The sequence below is a fragment of the Anser cygnoides genome, chromosome 2, assembly GCF_040182565.1.
Source record: "Anser cygnoides isolate HZ-2024a breed goose chromosome 2, Taihu_goose_T2T_genome, whole genome shotgun sequence".
Lineage (NCBI taxonomy): Eukaryota > Metazoa > Chordata > Aves > Anseriformes > Anatidae > Anser > Anser cygnoides.
The window spans coordinates 608,816-630,882 of NC_089874.1; the positions used below are offsets into that span (position 1 = coordinate 608,816).

Sequence of the window (22,067 nt, forward strand, 5' to 3'; positions counted from 1 at the left end):
CCGCCTGCCCAAAGCGGCGGCTGCGGGGCGGCGAGGCCCGGAACGGCACCCGGCCTCGCCGGGGGAGCACCGGATCGGTAGCGGCGAGCAGGCCGGGGGGGCGCCCGGTGCCGGTGCTCCCGGTGCCGGTGCTCCCGGTGCCGGTGCTCCCCGCCCGCGATGCGCCCCCGGTGCCAGTGCTCCCCGGTGCTGACACCGCCCGGTGCCGGTGCGCCCCGGTGCCGGTGCTCCCCGCGGCTGATGCTCCCCGGTGCCGGTGCTCCCCGGTGCTGACACCGCCCGGTGCTCCCCGCCCCGCCCCGCCCCTCTCCGCCCCCGCCGTCCCCTTCCGGGCCCGCCCCGGTGGTGGCTCCGCCGGCGCCATCGCGGCGTGGCCGCCCCGAGCCGGGGGCTCCCGGTGCCGCCGCCTCCCGCCCGCGGCAGCGATGCAGCGGGTGCGGCCCGCGGGACCCCGCGCCCGGGAGGGGAGGGGCAGGCGGGGGGAGCCCCGGGGGGGCCGGTCCCCGGGGCAGCTCCTTCTCGTCCCGGTGCCCGGTTCTGGCCCGGTAGCTGCGGGCCGGGCTGTGCCGTGCCCTGCGTGCGGAGCGCACAGACCCTGCCCGGCCGGGGTCCGGGCGGCCCGCGGGTGGGGACGGGGATGGGATGGGATGGGATGGGGATGGGGATGGGATGGGGATGGGATGGGATGGGGATGGGAAGGGATGGGATGGGATGGGGATGGGGATGGGGATGGGGTGGGATGGTGATGGGATGGGGATGGGGATGGGATGGGATGGGATGGGATGGGATGGGGATGGGGATGGGGATGGGGATGGGGTGGGATGGGGATGCTCCGGGAACCGTGACACGCCACGGCCCCGCGTGTCCCCCGGGCACTGCAGGTGCCACATCCCACCGGGAGCAGCGGGCGGGGATGGAGCCGCCGGACCCCCGGGCCCCTCAGCCCCGGCTTTGCTTTCCAGGCTGCAGTGGCGTTTGAGGACGTGGCCATCTACTTCTCCCCCGAGGAGTGGGTAGAGCTGGCGGCGTGGCAGCGGGAGCTGTACCAGGAGGTGATGATGGACAACTACGACCTGGTCGCCTGCCTGGGTAAGGAGGAGCCGTGCCGGGGCCCGGGCTGGCCAAAAACGTGCATGGGCAGCGCTCTGGGCACCCCAGCCCCACTGCTCCCAGCTTCGGTGCCACTGCTGGGGCTGGCACCAGCAGCTTTGGGTGGCACTGTTGGCACCCCTGGCATGTCCCCGGGGTCTCTGGTGGCGGAGACACTCCCCGGGTATGCTCCGGGGGATACTGAGGGGTCTCTTCCCCACGCAGGCTCTGTTGACGTCTCATCCAAGCTCATCCACAAAATGGAGCCTGAGGAGGAGTCGTGCGGGGGGGCTCCCCCTGGTGATGGGGATGGAGCAACTCCCAACACTGCTGGCATTGGTGAGTGACGTGGGGCGCAGCCCCCCCGGTGCCTGGGGACAGCGGGCTGGAAGCTGGGGCAGGTTCCGTGCGTCGTGGGCAGGAGCCCCGAGCTGTGCCGTGAGGCCGGCAGCTCCAGCCAGAGGTGGGGGCGTCGCAGCTTGGCCTTCCCCAGGCCCCCCACCCCGTGGCACCAGAGGGGCGAGGGGAGGCTGCAGCGCTGCGCCCAGGTGAGGGGCTGGTGCTGCCCACATGGCGGCTTCGTTGGGCTGTGGGGACACTGCTGGGACAATTCCCTGATGCTGTGCCTCCGCTCCCTGCAGCTGCCCGGGGCAGGACAGCTGGCGAGGACCCGCCTGGGGACAGTGACGAGGGACGCTCGGTCCCACCTGCGCCGCTGGCCGGGGGTGCCGAGGAGCTGGGGTGCCCCCCTCTGTGCCCTGGCTGGTGCGAGGCAGGGACCTGGGGCTCCCCCGGGAGGATGGGGCCGTGGGAACAGGGTGAGCGGCCGCTGGAGCCGGCGGCGGCCGGGGGGCTCCTCATCTGCGGCACCTGCGGGGAGAACTTCGAGGACGCGGCCAGCCTGGGCGCGCACCAGGGCGAGCACCTCGGCCCGGCGCCCACCCACGAGTGCGCAGCCTGCGGGAAGGTTTTCCAGCACCACCGCAACCTCCTGACGCACAAGAAGCACCGGGGCCGGCACCGGCACGCCTGCGCCGAGTGCGGCCGCACCTTCTGCCTGCGAGGGGACCTGCTGCGGCACCGGGCCTGCCACGCGGGCGAGGGCGGCTACCCCTGCGCGCTCTGTGGCCGGCGCTTCCGCCACAAGCGGGACCTGCAGGCGCACCGCCAGGAGCACGCGGCCGCCGCGCTGCGCCAGTGCCCCGAGTGCGAGAAGCGCTTCGAGGACGAGGCCAGCCTGAGCCGGCACCGGGCCACCCACGTCGAGGAGCGGCCCTTCGTCTGCGGGCGCTGCAACCGCAGCTTCAGCTGGAAGGAGAGCCTGATGATCCACCAGCGCAGCCACGCGCCCGAGCGCTCCCACAAGTGCCCCGTCTGCAGCCGCAGCTTCAGCCGCAGCGGGAACCTGCTGGTGCACCAGCGCGTGCACACGGGCGAGCGGCCCTACGCCTGCGCCCAGTGCGACAAGGCCTTCTGCAACAAGGCCAACCTCATCACGCACAAGAAGCTCCACCGGCGCTACAAGACTTTCGCCTGCGCCCAGTGCAGGCTGGGCTTCAGCTCCAAGAGCAAGCTGCTCCTGCACCTGCGGGCGCATGGAGACAGCGGGACCTTCGGCACGGGGGGCGACCCGCCGGACGGGCGGCCGTAGCTCTCAAACGTGGCTTGGGACTTCACCCTGACCCCTCAAGACCTCAAGGAATTCCCACCCTGCGTGCTTCCCCTGGTGCCCAGGCGGGGCTGGGAAGCAGCAGCCTCCTGGCAGCCGGCGGAGCTGCCCGGGTGTCTTCGTGTCCTCGTCTGTGCTCAAAGCCAGGAGAGCGACGGGAGCGTGGAGCCTGGGCGGCTGCAGCCGAGCTGGAAAGACCCCGTGCTGCTGTGCCCCCGGCTGGCAGGGCAGAGGGGAGCTTTGAGCCCTGGGCCCTGCTCGCAGGGCTGGCTCCCTGCTGCCACCCAGCCCCTGGCTGCCCGCATTGGGCTGGGGGCGCTGGGGGGCAGCACCCAGGACCCCTGCCCCGTTCCCAGGACCTTGAGCTACCTCCTGACCCCAGCACCTCGGGGCTGTGCAGTGCAAGTAAGGGGAGGCTCCTGTGGCCGCTTTGGGGAGGCCACAGCCTCTCCCACGCCCGAGCAGCCCCCCAGGATGTGGCCCTGCCTGGGGGAGGCTGGGACCATGGGAGGGGGGCCCTGAACAGGGTACCCCCGGCCTGAGTGCCGGCTGCTGCAGACCCCACCTCGGTGAAGGAGAGTGGGCTGGCCTCCGCATCAGGATCAACACCGAGGGGCAGGACGAGGACCCCGTGCCCCCGGTCCCTGGGGCTGCCCGCACTGCACGGCACCAGACGCGCTTCCAGTCCCGCTGCGTGCCCCAGCCCCGCTCACCGGCATCGCCCCCTTCCCAGGCTCGGGAGCTGGGGGGGCCCTTCCTGGCTGTGCTGCGCTCCGGGAGCTTTTGCTCCCCGTGCAGCCAGCGGGGTGGCGGGGGTTTGGCAGCCCCGCTGGTGCTGGGAGAGCGCAGCCGGCTGGGCTGCTCGCCTGCCAGAGCCTGGCATGGAGAGGTGTCCATCCATCCGTGCACCCTGCTGTCCGTGTGTCCTGCAGCGCAGGTGTCCGGGGCTCCGGTGCCTGCCCTGCTCCTGCAGCACTGGCACACAGCTCTCGCACGGGCTCTGAGCAACTCACAGAGTGTGACTGAGCACCGGCTGCGTGGCTGGAGCCTGCACCACGGCTCCCAGCCTGCGCCCGGCCTCGGCAGGCTCGTGCCGCAGCTCGGGAGGGCAGGAGTGCTGCTGTTCCGCGAGCTGCGTTGTGCCGGCCTCGGGGAAAGGTGCTTGTGCCACGGGAGCGGTGCAGCCCTGGCGCAGGATCCGGCCGGTGCTCCCCCAGGGAGGGTTTTCCCCTCTCCAACGAGCTGTGTGCTGCCCAGCCCCTCCGGGCTTGTGGCCAAACCCTGCGGTTGGGCCTTTGGGGTGCGCCTTCCTAGGAACTGCTGTGTGGTGCTGCGTGCTTCCTCCGTGGCCCCTGGGGTGAAGGCAGGCTTCATCGGGTGCGCTGTGAGGCTCTGCGTGCTGCTCCCCTCTGTCCTCTCCTACCGGTCACCAAGGCAGGGACCCGCTGCTGGCACTGCCCGGGTGGGCTCCTGGCCTGGGGGACGGGATGGTGGCTTTTCCTTTGGGTACCATCACCTGGGATAGTGTCTACTTTAAGTCATGGGGCATGGTGTCAATTATTAGGATGATTTGTGTATTTTCGTAGCTTAATAAAGTCCTTTTGCAGACACGTGGCTGTTTGGGTGAACCGGTGCCCCCCGGGCCGGGTGGATGGAGAGGAGCAGGAGCGATGCAGGGAGGGGTGAGGGGTTTGCTGCCTGCTCCTGGCTGCTGTGCCCTGCCTCGCCTGGTCCCCGCTGCATCGCTGCCGGGAGCCCCGGGCGTCTCCGTTCCTGGATGGCCGCGGAGGCGAGGGGCACCGGGGAGGCTGCGGTGAGCAGTGCCCATGCCGGGCCGTGCCCCTGCCCACAGGGTGCCTGATGCTCCGTGAGCTCCAGGAGCTGCGCCGTGACCGTGCCTGCTGCTCCTCTGCGTCCTGCCAGGGTGCCAGCCAGCGAGGGAGGCGCGGGCGCATGGAGCAGCGGGTTGGAAGTGGCTGGCCAAGCGCCACCGGCTCGCAGCCCCGGGTGGGCATGTTTGCTGGCTGCAGGGAGGAAGAGGATGCAGGTGGCTCCGGAGGACGTGCCAAGGCTCCTGGCTCCTGCCCTTGAGCGCGGCTGAGCGCGGCTTGTGGTGCCCGGCTGTGCAGCCCTCTGCCCCCAGCCGCGCTTCCTGGGTGCGCGGGGTGCCCGCACCGGCCCAAGGCCTGTGGCATTTTGGGCCGTGGGGCCCCACGTAGGTGCGGCAGTGCTGACACCTGACTTAGCAGGGTCTGGGGACACCCAGGGACAAGCAGCCTTCCTGGCGCCTCGGGTCTGCTGCCCTAAAAGGGGCTTGGCCCTCGGTGAGAGCTGGGGCGAGGAGCAGCCACCTGTGGGGCACCACCCCGCCACCCCCTGAGCTGCCCCGAGAGGAGGCGCGGGTCCCGGGGGCATCCCCTGCTCTGGGGCGTCCCAGGGCTGCGCTGGGGCTGCTCCTGGCATGGGCTTGTCCTGCAGCACCTTGGGGGTGCTCGTTTTGCCCTGTGTGGTGTGTGGCTCCTTGCTGCTGGGATGGGGCAGGACGGTGCTGGGGGGACCTGCTCGGGGGTGCTGCTCCCCTCTGCGGAGCCACCGGGATGCACCGAAGCCTGAGCAGCACCGAGCGGTCGATGGGTGGCTCTGAGCGGGACCCTGCGTTGCCTCCTGGGTGCCATCGGGAGCGCGACGCCTCCGGGCTGCGCCAGCATCACCGCCCTGCATCCTGCCGCCACCCAGCCCAGCGGGGCCAGCATCCCACGCTGGCCCCATGCAGCGCTCCCGGGGGGCACGGCCGTTCTGTGCCCCCTGCTGTGCCCCCCCCAACCCCGGGGCCAGCCCCTGCCACAGCCCCTGCCGTTGGGTGTCCCCAAGGCCCTGGGGCCTGCGGAGCCGGGACGCTGCCCTTGCTGCAGCCGCGCATCCCAGGGACCGCGGCCAAACGCCACCTGCTCAGGCGCAGGAGGCTGTGCAGTGCTCACATCCTGCTGGTCTCAGGGCACGTGCGAGCTCAGACAAAGACCTGATCAATCTCCGCGTTAATCCAGCCGCAGCGGCGGGGCCTTTTCCCTCGGGAGCCGCAGTGCTCCCAGCAGCACGCGCTCGCTGCAGCACTGCCGCGCACCGCGGCCGTCTCGCGGAGGGCGTTTGCTCCCTCTGCCAGCCGGAGCTCTGCTGCTGTTGGCCGTGCTGTGGTACCAAGCTCAGTGGATGGCACCATAATTTTCGTTTTTACTGGCGGTAGAATAATGGCCAATCACAGAAACAGCAAAAACAGAGAGAAGCTGATCCCGGGGCTGTCGTGGGTGCGAGCGCCCTCCTCCACAGCGCTGCCAGGAGTGGATGGAGCACGGCGGTGGCGGTGAAGGCAGCCGGGTGCTGGTCCCAAAACGCTGCGGTGCAGCAGGACGGGTGCCCGCTGCACATGGCTGCAGCCACACGAGGACACAGCGTGAGGACCTGCAGGTCGGCACCGCTGGGAGTGCGGGGCCACGCGGGGCAGCAGTCACGGTGCAGCTGCACCGGAGCTGGCAGGGAGCCGGCGTGACCCAGGCTTGGCTCTGGCCCCATTTTTTGGGGTTGATGTTCACAAAACCTGGCTCACCGGCACAGCGGCTGGCTCCACGTGTGGACTTAAATGCCTGGAGCCTGTGGGAGGTGACGGCTTGGCCACATTCAGCAGCGTGGCAGGGGCAGGACGGGCGTCTTCTGGCTCCGGTCCTGCTCCTGCTGGCCCTGCTCCCAGGCTCCTCAATGGTATTTGGCCGCTTCCCTCTCTTTCCTTCTGTCACCTCGCTGCTCCCTGTCCCCTCCTGGCTGCCTGCTGCCCTCTGGCTGGGAGCGTGCCACCGTCCCAAAGCCGACCCAGTCGCTTGGCTGTCATCTGTGCCCTGGTGTCACCCCAGCTGCTCAGGAGGACGCCCTGGCTCCAGCTTCATGCCCAGGAGTGCAGAATGTGACAGAGCAACAGGACCCAAAATTCCTCCGTGGGGCAGGGAGCTGCAGCCGGCCCCTGATGCAACGCCTCGGCCAAGTTACGCCCGAGGCTTTGCTCCCAGCACTGAGGCCAGGAAACAACCACGGTGGGGGCAGCCTCTGGGTGCCTGCCGAGCTCTGCGCCTGGCTGCCCTTCCCCGCTCCGAGGGACGCGTGGTGGAGCTGGTGGGGAGACGTCCCCGCGCCAGCCCCAGTGCCCACACAGCTGGGTACGGCAGGGTGAGAAGCCCCAGGGCGGGAGGCTCTTGCTCATCCTCTCCTCCGCCGTCCTACTTGTGTTACCGTTGTTATTTCTCTCCTCCTACGTGCGCAGCCCTGTGCCGGTGCCTCCGCAGCGTGCCCTGCTCTGAGCTGGACCAGCAATTTTGGGGTGCAGGAGCCCTCGTGCTGCCTGCCCCTCTGTAGCCACCTCCCAGCCCTACCAGTGTCCGGGGGCTCTCCCAGGGGGTCCCGCACCCTGTGCCCCCCCCTGCGTCCCCATTTCCAGGTGGGTAGAAGGGAGGGGAGGTGGCCCCGGCCCCAGGGTCTGTGGGGAGATGGGACCAGGGCTGGGGGCTGCAGCGGTGTCCCGGTGTGCGCTGCCTGCACGGGTGTCGTGGGCAGGTCCCCGCTGTGCTGCCCGTGGAGAGGAGCCCCCGCAGGAGCAGGGGTCTGGGGGGAGCTGCCGCCCGTGGGGGACCCGTGCTGGAGCAGTTTGCTCCTGGGGGACGGACCCCGTGGTACGGAGCTGTGTGGGAGCAGTTCCTGAGGAGCTGCTGCCTCTGGGCAGCCCACGAGGGATCAGTTCGGGAAGGACGGCATCCCGTGGGAGGGACCCCACGGGGAGCAGGGGCAGAGAGGGACCGTGAGGGAGCGGCGGGGACGAAGCGCCAGGGCCCTCGGTCCCGTTCCCCGCCCGGGGGCAGGGGGGGGCAGGGGGTGGCACTCGCTGCTTCCAGGCTCTGTGGGCCGCCAGCCCCGGGCAGCACGCCGCACCGCGCTCCCCGGACCCGGCCCCTTTGCCCGTGGCAGCAGCGGCTGAGCCCCGCGGTGAGCCCCCCCCCGGCGAGCCCCCCCCCGGCAAGCCCCCCTCCGGCCAGGCTCCAGCCTCCCCCCGAGTCCCCCCCGGTGCCCTGCGGAGGGCTGAGGCGCGCCGGGGCGGGGCCGGGGCCGGGGCCGTGCCGGTACCGGGGGGGCGGCGGGGCGGTGCCGGGGGGGGGGGGGGGGCGGCGGGGCGGTGCCGGTACCGGGGGGGCGGCGGGGCGCACTACAACTCCCGGCGTGCAGCGGGGCGGCCCTTTGTCTGCCTCGCCCCGTGCGCCCGCCCCGGTGCGGTCCCGCGGTCGGCGGCCATCGGCGGCGATGCCCGAGCCGCCGCCCCTCTGAGCGCCGCCGGTGAGAGCGGGGCGGGGGGCACGGGGCCGGCCGGGGTTCGGGGGGGGGGGGCACCGGGGGGAGAAACCGGGGGGGCGCGCACCCCCCCCACCCCCCTCCGCCCCAGCCCCGGTGCCCGTCGTGCGCGGTGCGCTGGGACCGCGGGGCTGGAGCGCGGTGCGCGCGGTGCGGGTGCCGCTCGTGCGACCTCCCCAAAAAAAACGGGGGGCGCCGGGGGGGCACGGGGAGCCCGGGACGGGGCCGGTGCCGCGGGGGGGGGAAGCGGGGCCCGAGGGTACCCGGGGCGGCGCCAGGGGGCTCCGGCACCCGCCGCTCCCCCCGGCCCCCGGGCCCCCCCCCGCTGCTGTCCGGCCCCGGGTGGGCGCTCGGAGCCAGCGGCGTGCGACCCCTCCGTGGGGCGTACCCCGCCAGACCCGAGGAATACCCGTTAGTACCGCAAATCGCCGCTTGCGGTGCGTGCTCGGGGCTCGCCGCCCGCCGGTGCCGCCGGTCCCCGGTGGGGCTGGGGCCGTGCCCCCGCTACGAGCGGCGCCCCCTGCGCCAGCCGCCTGCCCCCGTCCGCCCCGCGAGGCTCTGCCGGCAGCGGGCACGGCTTTGTGAGAGCCGCGGGCTCGGCACGGCTCGGCACGGCTCGGCACCGGCTGCGCTGCATCGGGACCCTGCTGCCCCCAGGGCCTGGCACGAAGGAGCGGGGAGGGGACGGGCGGGGGTCCGGGCGCTGCGGCGCGGCACCGGGCGCTGTCCCGGGGCACCGGGAGGTGCTGGGGGGGATGGATGTGGGGCGGGAGAGGCACCGGGCTGCGCTACGAGGGGCGCAGGTAACGCGGGCAGAACCCGTGCCCGGCCCTGGCTGGCGCCTGCTGGAGCTCATCCGAAATGTCCCGGCCCCAGGACGGGCTTGTGCCAGCGCGCGAGCTAGCAGGGGGTGGGGGGCACCTCGGGGAGAGCCCCCCCGGAACAACCCCTCTCTTGTTTGAAAGCAGCACTGAGCTGGACAACCCCTGCACCCTGCTCCCTCCAGCCCCGGCTGAGCTCCGTGCCTGCCCGCGCGCCCTCCCGGCCCCGTGCCACCTCCGGGCATCCCCGGCGGCGCCAGGTCCTCTTGGCTCAGAGCACTGGTGCTGGGCTGGCTGCGGGGCGGCGTTGGCGCGGGTGGGCAGCGGCCACAGCAGCAGGTCCTGCCTCGGCTCACGCTCTGCCCCGTGGCTCCCGGTGCTGCGGTTAGGTGGAAGGCAGGACACGCTCTGCACCGCAGGGACGTGGCACCAAGTGGGAGGGAAAGCAAGGTTCAGGACGGGGCACGGGGCTGGCGGGATGAGGGACGAGGACCCTGCTCCTGCTGCTGCTGCTGCTCCTGCTCCTGCTCCAGCTCCAGCTCCAGCTCGCTCTGTGGCTACGTGCAGTTTGCCAGAGGCCCCCTGGGCACAGAGCGTTTGGCCAACAAAGGCGGTGGCAGCACCGGGTGCCCTGAGGAGCGGAGAGCTTCTCAAGGAGTGGTAGCATGTGGGTCCGGGTGTGTCGGAGGGAAAGTCCGGGTAGGACATGGTGAATACGGGAAGCTGCCCTTGGGGTGCTGCACGAGCAGGGAGCGTCCCCGGGGTGCCCAGCACGCGTTGCTCTGGAGGTCTGCTGCATGTGCAGCTCGGCAGGACGGGGTCGGGAGTGATGCTGGAGGCCCCTTCACAGGCATGTGGGGCCCGGCGGCGGCTCTGCCAGGATGCAGCCGCATCCCCCCTGGGCGCTGCCACTGCATCCTGCTCAGGAGGGCGCCTGAGCGCATCGTGCCTGGGGGTGCCTTGGGGGTGCCTGGGGATGCCGACCCTCACCACGGGGGTGTCCCCAGCGGCTCCTCACCTGCTCTGGGGCTGCCCCGGCACTGCTTGTGGCAGCGTGTCAAATTCCACTGAGATTGCATCTACCGCATCGCCGTGCCTTCGTGAAAACTGTGCCCAGCAGCCGAGGAAAGCTTGCCGGCTCCATGGGGCGCAGCCGCCTCCGAACTCCGCAGGGTTTTCTCCTGGTTCCTCCTGCCCGGTTCCTCCTTCCCCTCCGGCCCTGCCGCGTGCCTTGGCTGTGACCTTGTGCCGCTGCTGCTGGGCTGCGAGGAGGGAGGTGGGGGTGCGGGCAGGGTGACCGAGCCCTGTCCTGGGCTGCTCTGTGCTGTCGTAGCCCCCATGTCGGTCTTCCTCTTCTTCCTCCTCCTCCTGTGCCTGCCCCTGCTGAAAGCAGCAACTCCCCGAAGGCAGAGGGGAGGGGAAGGGATAGGATGGAAGGGGAGGGGAGGAATCAGCCGTCAGGAGAAGCAGCTTGGAGATCTCCGGAGCCCCCCTGTGCCCGAGCCCCCCCAGTCCCCAGCTGTCTGTGGTGCTGCTTCGCTGCTTGCATTTTGGGGCCAGTTTGGCACAGAGGGTGACTTCTGCCTGGGGTCTCTCTGCAGGCGTTCGCAGGGAGCAGTGCGGCTGCAGGCGGCTGTCCTGTCCCTCGGGCAGGATTTCCTGGCGGGACCCCGAGACCCCCGGCGATGGAGCCGGAGGAGAAGCCGTTCGTGGGGGACCCCCGGGGTGGGGGGCGCAGGGGAGTCCCTGGCCCCCGCGGTGCAGGTGAGCCGTGGGACCCCCGGGCAGGCTGCCCGTGCCTGCTGCCCCCAGGGCCCAGCGGAGCGGTTTGCTGGGGGGGGTCGGTGGGTGAGGACCCTGGGCAGCAGGGAGCCACTGGGGTGGTCGCTGCCTGGGCTGGGTGGTGCTGGGGGTCTCCGTTCCCCCCGGGGGAGGTTTTGTCCCCTCTGTGCCCATCCCAGCGCCACGGAGCGCGTGGCAGCATTGCTTGGCTGCTGTCTGCTCGCACGTCCAGGGAACCCAAATTTGGCTTTTTCTTCCCCAGGAAAGGGCTGGGCTGGTGTGAAGCACGAGATTGTGGTGAAAACGGAGCCGGAGGACGAGTCGGCCATCGGGTACCCCCAGGGCCCAGGGGCGGGGGCTGCTGCCCCCGGCATCCCCAGTGTCCCCAGCATCCCCGGTGTCCCCAGCACCAGTAAGTGACGCGGAGCAGGGCGCTGCACAGAGGGGTTGTGCTGGGACGGGGCATGCCCCGCGCCCTTCGGGAACCGGGAACTGCCTCCTGCAGGAAAAGCAGCAGTTCCCTTCCCTGCGTAACGAGTATTTAATCGTATTTAACTTAGTAAGATAACGATAGTTTAATATCGATGGGTGCTTTGGAGCCTCAGTGACCTGCATCTGGTGCAGCCCCGTGGTTCCCCAGGGTTCTGGCTGCAGGAGGCACCGAGCTCGCTGCACCCAGTGCCTGCGGAGCGGGGACCCAGCGGCAGCGGGTGGCAGCGGCACGGCCCTGTCCGTCCCCAGAGCAGGACGTGTGGGCCGGGTGCTTCCTTCCACAGGCATCAAAACAGAGGTCGTCATCAAAACCGAGCCTGAGGACGACTCCTACGGTGACTGCTGCCCACGGGAGAAGGAGGAGCCCCCCGACCCCACTGCCTGTGAGTGGGGCTGGGCACATGGGGGTGCCCGGGGCTGTGCCATGGGGTCACGCTCCCTGCTCTGCCCCTCGGTGCCTTTGTAGGCAGCTGCCCCGTGCAGTCCTGGGGATGGTGACACTCTGTCCCATGCTGTCCTGGGGATGGTGACACCCCACGGGTGCCATGCAGCGCCCACCCTTGCCCTCCCTGCTGCCAGCCGAGGTCAGAATCCGGCCCCTGGTGCCTGCGGCCATGCCCAGGGTGTGCCGAGCGCAGCCCCCAGAGCTCTGCCCTCTGCCCCCGCAGGCGATGCCAAGCCCGAAGTGATTGTGAAGGTGGAGCCGGAGGAGGAGGCGTACATCGGGTGTCCCCAGGGCCCGGGTGACCCAGGAGGCGCAGGTGCAGGTGAGCACTGCGGGGCTGGGACCCGGCTTGTGTCTGCCTCTGGGGGCTGCGTCTGGGTGCGCAGCTGCTGCTGGGAGTCACCGCGCCAAGGGCTGGAGCAGCTGGGCAGGCAGAGAGCCTGGGGGTGCTGCTGTCCTCCCCCTGCCCCAACCTGGCAGAAATCCACAGGGAGGGACCCTGGCCCCGTGCTACTGCCAGCCCTGGGGGCACTGCTCCTTGTGCGCCCCTGGAGGAGCACCGAGCTGCTCTCCGTCTTGTCCGGGCAGCCTCAGCTGTCAGTTTGTTTTACAGGAGGGGGCTGAACACGTCCCCTGGGGGTTCCACGATAGCAAAAAAACAGGTCCTTCGAGCCCTAAACTGCAAATGCAATCTCTGCACAGTTTTGGCTTTCGATGAGAGTTTGCACGTGTGTCTGGTCGTGGGGGCATGTTTGAGGGAGGCATTTTACCTGGCTGCAGTGCCAAGGGTGTGATGGCTTCTTCCAGCTCCTCCCGCACCAAGGGGCTCCCGGCTGCACTAACCCAGTGCCACAGCTGAGGCTCTGCAGCCCCTGGGCAGCCTCGGTGGCACTGGGCTGTGGTTGCAGTGCTGCATCCAGCAGTGATGCCCGGGGCTGTCCCTGTGCCGCAGCCGTGCCGTGCCTGTGCCGATGGGTTCAGCTCCGCGCCGGGTTCCCAGGAGCGCAGGGCCACGCGCAGCTCCTGGCTCTGCGTTGTGCCGGTGGTGGCCGGGTTTTTTCTTCTCTTCGTAGGTGGCGAAGGCAAAGGTGAGAAGCGTCCCAAGGAGGAGCCAGAGGACGTGAAACCAGAGGTGGCTCTGCTGGAGAGAAGCCCGGAGGCTGCGCCCCGTGTCAGCCAGTGGATGGTGCAGCCGGTGCGGGGCGGCGTGACCGAGCCCTGGGGGCTCTGTGTGGGGATGGGCACAGCTCCTGTCCCACCAGCGAGCACCGCTGGGCACAAAGTCACGTCGGCACCTGGCACTGAGCCGGCCCGGCGGCCCCGCAGCCACGGCGCTGAGCGGCCCTTCGCCTGCAGCGAGTGCGGGAAGAGCTTCCAGCACCGGGGGAACCTCATCACCCACCTGCGTGTGCACACCGGGGAGAAGCCCTTCGCCTGCACCGTCTGCGGGAAGAGCTTCAGCCAGAAGGGCGACCTGATGCGGCACCAGCGCATCCACACGGGCGAGAAGCCCTTCGAGTGCACCGTCTGCGGGAAGAGCTTCTGCTCCAAGCAGACCTTCATCCTGCACCAGCGCATCCACACGGGCGAGAAGCCCTTCTCCTGCACCGAGTGCGGCAAGAGCTTCAACCGCAAGGCCAACTTCATCACGCACCAGAAGATCCACCGCGGCGAGCGGCCTTTCATCTGCGCCGAGTGCGGCAAGGGCTTCTGCGCCAAGAAGACCTTCATCCTGCACCAGAAGATCCACGTCGGCGACCGGCCCTTCGGCTGCAGCGAGTGCGGGAAGAGCTTCAGCCGCAACGGCGACCTGACGCGGCACCAGCGCATCCACACGGGCGAGCGCCCCTTCGCCTGCGCCGACTGCGGCAAGTGCTTCAGCCACAACGGCGAGCTGATCAAGCACCAGCGCATCCACACGGGCGAGAAGCCCTTCACCTGCACCGAATGCGGCAAGAGCTTCAACCGCAAGGGCACGCTCATCACCCACCAGCGCATCCACACCGGCGAGCGCCCCTTCGTCTGCCCCGAGTGCGGCAAGACCTTCAACCTCAAGACCACGCTGATGAAGCACAAGCGCATCCACACGGGCGAGCGTCCCTTCACCTGCCTGGAGTGCGGGAAGAGCTTCAAGTACAAGGGCAACCTGCGGACGCACCACCTCACCCACACGGTGGAGCGGGTCTACCCCTGCACCGAGTGTGGCAAGATCTTCAGCCACAAGAAGGAGCTGACCGTGCACCAGGGCACGCACACGGAGGAGCGGCTCCTGTCCTGCTACCGGGACGGGGAGTCCTTCAGCCCCTTCCTCCCCGTGCACCCGCTGCTCATGTCCTGCACCCAGCTCCAGGTGCCGCTGGAGGCCCTGTCCAAGTACAAGTAGGAGCTGGCAGAAGCGCAGAGCTCTGCGCACGTCTCTGCAGATGGAGCAGACAGAGGGGGAATGGCACAGCAATTTTGGGACCCAGGCCTGCTGTGGTGTTGGTGGCGCGTTGGGACACTGCTGCAGAGTCAGCTCGCCCCGGAGCAAGCGTGGCACCCTCACGGCACACTGTCAGCGTGCCCGGCACACGGAGCACAGACAAGGGCTTGAGCCTGGCCCTGGGGGATGCTGGGGGGCAGAGTGTGGCCGTTCCCCTGCTGCTGGTGGTAAAGGGGCCCTGAGCTTCTTCATGCACGGCCAGGACCGGGGCCGGGGCCCAAGCTAGACCTGGCACCGTGGGTGCTCTCGCCTCCCCGTGCCAGGCTGGCGCTCTCAGGCTGTTTGCGCAGGGCTGGTGCTTGGTGCAGTGTGCCGGGTGCGTGGCGGTGGCGCAGCCCCAGGCATGGGGCCACCACGCACCCCAGCGAGGTGCCCCAGCTCCGGGTTAGGAACTGGTACAGGAGAGGTGTCGGGGGGTGTCTGAAGATGGCCTCGGGTCACCCTGCCCGGCCAGCACCGCGTTGTCCCCTTGCCACCTCCTCTGTCCCCTCGCTTGGGTACCAGCAGCTGCGGGGCCTCCCCCCCCGTCCCTGTGCCACCCTCCCTGTGCTGCAGCGGGCACCCACCCTTCCTTGCTGGGTAGGAGAGGGGCGAGTTTTGCAGTAGGAGCCGTCGTTTCTCCTCACATGTACCCCAGGCACATCGGCACGGGCCGTGGGGGGCACTGCTGCAGCGTGCTCCTTCCCTGGCACAGGCGCTGCTGTCGGCTCCTGTCCCTCTGCCCCCCAAGGCTCAGCAGCCCCCCTTGTCCCTGGGGAGGCTCCCACAGCTCGCATCGTGTGGTTACCGAGCCGTGCTGTCCATAATGCCACAGAGCAATTCGGGGGGACCAGACCCACAAAGACCACCCCATCCCACCCCTGCCATGCACGGGGACATCTCCCCCTGGGGCTCACGGTGCTCAAAGCCCTGAGCACCCCAACCCTGGGCACCTCCGCTGATGGGCACCCACAGTCCCTGGGGGCTGCCTTTGGGGTGGGGGCCACGAGCTGGGAGCTGCTGTGTGGGTGGCACGTGGCAGCTCTGTAAATGCCTTGCCTCAGTTTCCCCATCCATAAAATGGGCTAGCAGCACTGCTCCTGCCTCACTGGGGTGCTGCTAAGCCGCTGCCCACGGTGCCTCGGGGAGGGGAGCGGGGCTGCCTGGTGTCACTGCTACCACTGCTGTGGTCTGGGGGCTGCCGCGCGTGGGAGACCCCCGGTGAGCAGCGCAGCAAGGACCACGTGTATTTATATTTCCTCTTTTTTTTTTTTTTTTTTCTAATCTAGGAACTAATAAAAAGTGGAAACAAGCGCGAGGGGGCAGTGTTCCCGTTAGGACACGCCGCCTGTCCTTTCTCCTCACCCAACGCCCCTCGGTCGCAGGGCAGTGCATGCCATCAGCCCCAGGAGCTGGGGGCGCCCCAAACACCCCCAAACCTGCGATCAGCGGTGCAGTCACGGGCAGGTGGAGCTCCTCGTGGGCCAAGCGCCCCCACGGCAGGTGCAGCCATACAAATCCCAGCCGGCGGTGCCGGGGTGGTCGCTGAGCCCACACTGCCACGAGCACGCGGTGCTGCGGCAACTGGTGGCCTGGCCGTGCGCTTTCTGCTTCCTCTGCAAGGATGGGAACGGGGATGGTCAGGTTGCTGGAGCAATGCTGCGGGATGGAGGCTGGCCGCAGCAGCACAGGGAGCAGCGCGGGGAGCCAAGGGTGCGCAGCGGGGAGCGAGCTGCCCCCAGCTCTGCAGGAGCACGATGGGGACAGAGCACCGCGCCTGCTTACAGCCCTTGGACTGCGGCATCCCCAGGGCTCACCACGGGGCCACTTCTCTGGTATTGTCATCAGTGCTCTGGGGGAGGCACCGAGCGCACCTTCAGTCAGCTTCCAGGTGGCACCAGGCTGAGGGCACTGGGGTTGTTTAGTCTGGAGAAGAGGAAGCTCAGGGGGGACCTTACTGCTCTCTACAACTACCTGAAAGGACATTGAAGCAAGGTAGAGATCAGGCTCTTTTCCCAAACACGAGGGGAAAATGGCCTCAAGTTGCGCCAGGGGAGGTTTAGGTTTGATATTAGGAGACATATCTTTACTGGAAGGCTGCGCAGGGCAGTGGTGGGGGGTCACCATCCCTGGAGGTCCTCAAGAGACGTGTACACGCAGAGCCCAGTGGCGTGGAGGACTCGTCGGTGCTGGGTCAGAGGCTGGATGAGACGACCTCAGGGGTCTTGTCCCACCTGAAGGACTCCACCACTCTGTGGCACCCGCAGGTCCCTGCCACCACCCGCGCACAGCAGACGAGGGCACAGAAGGGAAGGAAGCAGCACCCGCAGCAGCAGGGCGATGGGCAGAGGTGGGCAGCAGCTGGGCACCGGCAGGGGGGGACCCGCTCGGTGCTGGGGGTGGCAGCGGCACCGGGTGCGGGCTGGGCTGGGGGCTGCAGGAGCGGCGTTGGGGATGGGAGCAGAACCCCCGTGACCTTGAGCAGACCACGCTCTGTGCCCAGGAGAAGCGCTCGCTGCTGCAGAAGGTGCCTGGGATGTTTGCAAGGAGCTCGGCTCTCGCTGCACCCTGGTGCCCCAGGCCCTGCAGAGCTGCGGGGGTCCCACGGGAGCTGCGCCCATGCCTGTTACAGGACGTGAGAAAAAATCCCAAATAATTTTCTTCAGACAGGACCTTCTATGAAGCTATTTTATTCGCGCTTGCAATGGCGGGCGTCCTGTCAATCAGGAGCGCATTGTAGTAAACAAATCACAACCTTTTATTCCCTATTACCCAACACCTGATCACCTCCCCTGTTTCCTCACTGGCTGAGTACTACAGGTTCACAAGCTACTCGACGCTCCGCTATACCATGTGTGTACATTTTTTCTTTTTTTTCAACCCTTTAATTTCCCCTTTCTTATGTTTCGAGAACCTGTGATCTTTGTTTTACTGTTCCCACGCTGCTCATCCTGTTTTTCTCAAGCTTCCACCTTATTTTGGAGCAGTGAGGCCTTCTACTGTCCGCTTGTCTACTTATCTCCTTATTATGACTACACAACTACCTTGGAATACAGAAAAGTAATTCTCTACTGCAAAAACACTACTTAGTTTATCACGAGGAGCCTTGGGGCCACTGCAGCTGCTGAAGCGCCAGGGCCGGAGCAGCCCCTGCCCGGCGCAGGGCAAGGCTCGGGCAGTGGCAGTGGGGTGGGGGCATGGCAGTGCCGGCACAGCTGGGGGGGCACAGCGCTGTGCCGAGTGGTGCTGTGCCGGGCAGCACCGTGCCGTGCATCACGGAGATGCACCGGGCTGGGCCATGCTGAGCGGTGCTGTGCCGGGCAGCACCGTGCCGTGCGTCACCGAGGCGTGCTGGGCCATCCATCCCCGAGCCGTGCGGAGCCGTGCCGTGCCGTGCCGAGCCGTGCAGTGCGCGGCAGCAGGACTACAGCTCCCGTGCTGCACTGGTGGCGGCGAGGCCCGGCAGCTGACGCAGCCCCCGGCTCCCAGGGCCGCCTTTGTCCGTGCCCACGGCCGTGCTGGGCGGGCGGCGCAGGTAGGGGCTGCGGGCCGGGGCTGCGCAGGGGCGCGGGGCTGCGGTGGGGGGCTGGGAGAGGGGCACGTCCCGCTGCACGGGGGGCTCCTGGCCCCGACCCCCACCCACACCCCCAGTGTTTCGCTGGGGAATGCGGTGGTTGATGGGTGGGCCGGCTCCCGCCTCCTTTTGGTTCCTTACGCCAAATGTTGTGTTTGGCAGAACCCGCAGGGCCGTCTGTCGCTGTGCACCCGTGTGGCTGAGCGGCGGGACGGGCCTCGCCGCAGACCCGGAGCACCCGACCCTGCCTGCATGGACCGATGCCTGGGCACGCTTCCCTCCCCGCGCTGAGAGCCTGCGGGCGGCGGCTGCTCGGGCAGGGGTTGGGCGCAGACGGGGCCGCGGCGGCACTCACGGTAAAGCAGCCTGGTGGCCCCCGTAACGCTCCCGTCCCCTGGCACCGTGACTCTGTGCCCACCCCCGGGGGCTCGGGCGAAGCCATATCCGGGATCGGTGACAGATCTGGGGATCCGTCCATCTGTGCTGCGGGCAGTGCACAGGGCTGCAGCTCCCGGGGCTGCACCCGGGCTGCCCGTGCCCGTGGCAGAGCCGTGGCCCCACCGGCCGTGGGGGCGACCCTGCTGCAAACAGGGCCGGGGCAGGGGTGATGGGGGCGGCAGACGGAGGCAGTGGGGTTTGCCTGGGAGGGCAAATTGCTGGGAGGGGGACGGGGCGCAGGGGCTGGGTGCTGCGGTCCCCCCCTGGCTCCCCCCGTGGGCTAGGACAGCCGGGTCTCCGGTGCTGCTGGGTGCTGCTCCCATGGGGCAGGGGCACCCCGCACCCGGGGCGATGCCCTAATGGCGAGAAGCGCTCTGAGACCTGGTCCTGTGCAGGAGGCGTTGGTGCCTGGCCCCGAGCTGGGCCCGCTGAGAGCATTGCCAGCGGGAGCTGCCTGCTGGCAGCCCTGTGCTCCAAACCGAGTGTCACGGGGCTGCTGGGGGGTGAGGGACACGAGTGGGCAGCACACGGGGGCTGGCAGGGCGCAGTCCCCCCTTCTCTGAGCATTCAGCACCCGTCTGTCTTGCTTGGGGCCGAATTTACCTCCAAGCGTAGCAGTGGGGAAGGCGGCGAGGCAGCGCGGGCGGCGTTCCGCAGGGAGGCACGCCGTAAGGGCTGCTGGGGAGCGGGGGCCCTGGTGCTCGGTGACCCCGCTGCGCCTCCTGGCTGAGGTGCCGGCACCCCCGCAGCCCCCCAGCCTCCTGCAAAGCAGGGTGGGGGCAGGATCGTGGCAGAGAGCTGCTTTGCTTCGCCCCCTGCTCCCCAGTGCTGCAGTCGCGCTCAGCTCCCGTGGGCCGCGGGCAGCAGCGGCAGCAGCAGGAGCCGCGGATTTTCGTTGGCGCGGCGCAGCGTGCCGAGCTCCTGGCTTGTCGCTGCAGATGCCGGTGACGTTCGAGGACGTGGCCATCTATTTCTCCCCCGAGGAGTGGGCAGAGCTGGCGGGCTGGCAGCGGCAGCTGTACCGCGAGGTGATGCTGGAGAACTTCGAGGTGCTCGCCTCGCTGGGTGAGGAGCGCGCCGGAGCCGCGGGGCTGGGGCCGAGCCGTGGTTCTCCTCTGTGACAGAGCTGGAGTCCTGGGAACTGAAAATCCGTCCGCTCCCGTTCCACGTCTGGACGCTGATTTAGTGGTTATACTTGCAGGTTTTTACACTGCGCAGGCAGTATCCTGAGGACAGCAGTCCTGGTAGAAAGGCTGGCCGGGAGCAGGTGAAATGCGGGAGTGCAGAGGCGGTGCCGAGAGCAAGGCAAGGAGAGCTGGCAGGCGAGGGGACGGCGGCAGCGCAGCTGTAGGCTTGCAGGGGCTGCCTGGCATCGCCGCAGGGCCGCGCAGCTGGAGCAGAGCAGGAGGAGACGCGGGGGGCCGCGGGGGGGGGCTGCGGGGCTGGCAGCAGCGCGGGGGCAGCACGCGAGGGGGCCGCTCTGTCTGCCCCGCACAGGCTGCCCCGGCACCAAGCCCGAGATCATCTGCGAGATGGAGCAGGAGGAGATGCTGAGTGCGGGACGGCACCGGGAGCCCGCGGCGGGGAGGAGGCACCCGGCCCCCTGGCCAGGCGGGTACCAGCGGGGGGGGAGCCGGGGGGCGGGCGTGGGGACAGCCCCGTCCCCTGGCCCCCGCACGCCCCGTAAGGTTTGTTTGCGGGGGGCTGCCCCCCGTCAGCCCGGCGGGACGCGGGCTCGGGGCAGGGGGTGCATGCTGTTCCCCCGGGGTGGGGGCTCCCTTGTGCCGCCCCGGGGGTGACGCCCGCCCTGCCCTCCCAGCAGACGGTGACGCTGGAGCCAAGCGGGAGGCGGAGGAAGGCCCGGAGCAGCCGCCGGTGCCCAGCACCTCCACCCCACGGACACCCCGGCGGTGCCAGGCGGGCAGGAGAGGGGGGGTCCCGGCGGGATGCCCCTGCCCCCAGCCCCTCCCGGCCCCCCCGCTGCAGAGGAAGCCGCCCACGTGCCCGGAGTGTGATAAGAGCTTCAAGAGCAACACGGCGCTGACCATCCATGAGAGGAGCCACACGGGCGAGCGGCCCTTCAAGTGCCCGCGCTGCGGGAAGGGCTTCCCCTCCAAGGGGGACCTCAAGCGGCACCAGAAAATCCACGCGGGGCGGGGGGAGCCCCCCGGCCCCGGGCTCTGCCTCCCAGCCCTGCCACCACCATCCCGGCCCCACCGCGGCCCCCCAGGCCCCAAACGCCCCCACGCCTGCGGCGAGTGCGGGAAGAGCTTCGGCAAGAGCCGGGACCTGAGGAAGCACCAGCAGACGCACACGGCGGCGCGGCCCTTCTCCTGCCCGCAGTGCGGCAGCAGCTTTCGGCTGAAGCAGATCCTGGTGTCGCACCAGAAGGTGCACGGCGGCGAGAAGCCCTTCTGCTGCGCCGACTGCGGGAAGCGCTTCGGCCAGAAGCACCACCTGCTGAGCCACCGCCGCGTGCACACGGGCGAGAAGCCCTTCTCCTGCGCGCAGTGCGGGCAGCGCTTCAGCCAGAAGCACCACCTGGTCAGCCACCAGCGCATCCACACCGGCGAGCGCCCCTTCGCCTGCGCCCGCTGCCCCAAGCGCTTCAAGGACAAGAAGACCCTCATCATCCACGAGAGGGTGCACACCGGCGAGAAGCCCTACAAGTGCGGCGAGTGCGGCAAGACCTGCAGCCAGAAGCAGCACCTGAAGAGCCACCAGCGCATACACCGGGGCCCGCGGGCGCTGGAGGACGGGCGGCCGGTCCCGCCGAGCGCGCGGCCGGAGCCCAAACCCTTCCAGTGCGCCGGCTGCGAGAAGCGCTTTCGGGACGAGGGCATCATGTTGGCCCACCAGCGCACCCACGCCGAGCAGGGGCCACAGCCGGGGCGGGCGCAGGGCCCCGGCGCTCCCCAAAAACTGCCGCCCGCGGCCCCGCAGGCTGCCGGGAGGCCGAGGGCGTGCGGTGACTGCGGGAAGGCGTTCACCCAGGGCAGGTGCCCGCGGCTCCACCAGCGGAGCCACACGTGAGTGGGGAGCACGGCTCCGGGTGCTGCTGCCGGCTCCCCCTAAGGAGCGCCCGCACCCACGCCTGCAGCCACCTCGCTGTGCTCCAAGGAGGGTGCTCCCGAAGCAAGCAGGGCAGTGCCCGCCTCTGCGCCCTGTCCCCAGGCTGCTCCCCCCCCTCACCGACATCCCCCCCCCCCAACCAGACTGCGCTGAGGTGCAGCAGCAAAGCCTGGTGCTGTGGGCAGCCGGAGCCCCCCCCGAGCCCCTGGGCCGAGCCCCCCGTTGGTGGGCATTAGTGCAGCTCCTCTTCCCTGCTGTGTTCGAGTCACACTGCGGTGGCAGCGTGCTGCATGAGAGAGCTGCTAGCTGGCACCTGGCCGCTTGTGGCAGGGAAAATCAAAATAAAAAATAAATATATCAAAATTCATCGGGGATGTTTTATAGGAAAGGAGGGAAGATGCTTCTCTCTCTCTGGGGAGACCTCACTGCAGCCTTTCAGCACTTAAAGGGGACATAAAGTAGATGGAGAGAGACTTTTTACAAGGGCAGGTAGTGACAGGACACGGGGTGATGGTTTTAAGGTAAAAGAGGGTGGGTTTGGGTTAGATCCAAGGCAGAAATCCTTCCCCCTGCGGGCGGTGAGGCCTGGCGCAGGCTGCCCCCCGGGAGCTGTGGGTGCCCCATCCCTGGCAGTGCCCAAGGCCAGGCTGGATGGGGCTGGGGGCAGCCTGGGCTGGGGGCAGGGGGCCCTGGGCATGGTGAGAGGTGTGGGGGCCCCAGGCCCTGCAGGGAGCCGCCTGCCCAGCCCACGAGCACATAGTTTTTTGGTATTATTGCTGTTTTCAATCAGTAGGGGATGGAACCTGAGCGATTTTTCAGGGCAAAGCCCAACCTGTCACCTC

General features: G+C 69.2%; 2 protein-coding genes across 5 annotated transcripts; both read left to right on the forward strand.

The window, feature by feature from the left end:
• The first annotated feature begins 329 nt into the window (after nt 1–329).
• On the forward strand, nt 330–14,207 carry LOC106049952 (zinc finger protein 271-like). The gene is made up of 5 exons (XM_048053316.2): nt 330–434; nt 963–1,089; nt 1,315–1,428; nt 1,731–2,682; nt 13,007–14,207. Exons 1-5 carry the CDS (start codon nt 426–428, stop codon nt 14,061–14,063), a joined length of 2,259 nt encoding a protein of 752 aa, XP_047909273.2. The 5' UTR covers nt 330–425; the 3' UTR covers nt 14,064–14,207.
• Nucleotides 14,208–17,336: 3,129 nt separating this feature from the next.
• On the forward strand, nt 17,337–20,234 carry LOC125180882 (zinc finger protein 688-like). Of its 4 annotated transcripts, none has more exons than XR_010828922.1 (4): nt 17,337–17,676; nt 19,092–19,218; nt 19,355–19,458; nt 19,651–19,789. XR_010828922.1 is itself a non-coding variant. In XM_066991107.1 (4 exons), the coding sequence occupies exons 1-4, from the start codon at nt 17,440–17,442 to the stop codon at nt 20,195–20,197; spliced, it is 780 nt and encodes a 259-aa protein (XP_066847208.1). In that variant the 5' UTR covers nt 17,425–17,439; the 3' UTR covers nt 20,198–20,234. The 4 variants fall into 4 exon arrangements, 3 of the variants coding, with proteins under 3 accessions (XP_066847210.1, XP_066847208.1, XP_066847209.1); XM_066991107.1 differs by lacking the exon at nt 19,355–19,458 and adding an exon at nt 19,973–20,234 and having other exon boundaries at nt 17,425–17,676; nt 19,651–19,841; XM_066991108.1 differs by lacking the exon at nt 19,355–19,458 and adding an exon at nt 19,976–20,234 and having other exon boundaries at nt 17,425–17,676; nt 19,651–19,841.
• Nucleotides 20,235–22,067: the final 1,833 nt, after the last annotated feature.

Excerpts from the sequence above, each read along its gene's own strand:
- LOC106049952 (XM_048053316.2), top strand. Across the intron at positions 1,090-1,314 it reads CGACCTGGTCGCCTGCCTGG|GCTCTGTTGACGTCTCATCC; the intron begins GTAAGGAGGAGC and ends TTCCCCACGCAG. Across the intron at positions 2,683-13,006 it reads CTGCTCCTGCACCTGCGGGC|CCACGGCGCTGAGCGGCCCT; the intron begins GCATGGAGACAG and ends GCGGCCCCGCAG.
- LOC125180882 (XM_066991107.1), top strand. The coding sequence starts at position 17,440 with ATGCTGAGCGGTGCTGTGCCGGGCAGCACCGTGCCGTGCGTCACCGAG. Across the intron at positions 19,219-19,650 it reads CGAGGTGCTCGCCTCGCTGG|GCTGCCCCGGCACCAAGCCC; the intron begins GTGAGGAGCGCG and ends TGCCCCGCACAG. Across the intron at positions 19,842-19,972 it reads GCCCCCGCACGCCCCGTAAG|CAGACGGTGACGCTGGAGCC; the intron begins GTTTGTTTGCGG and ends CTGCCCTCCCAG.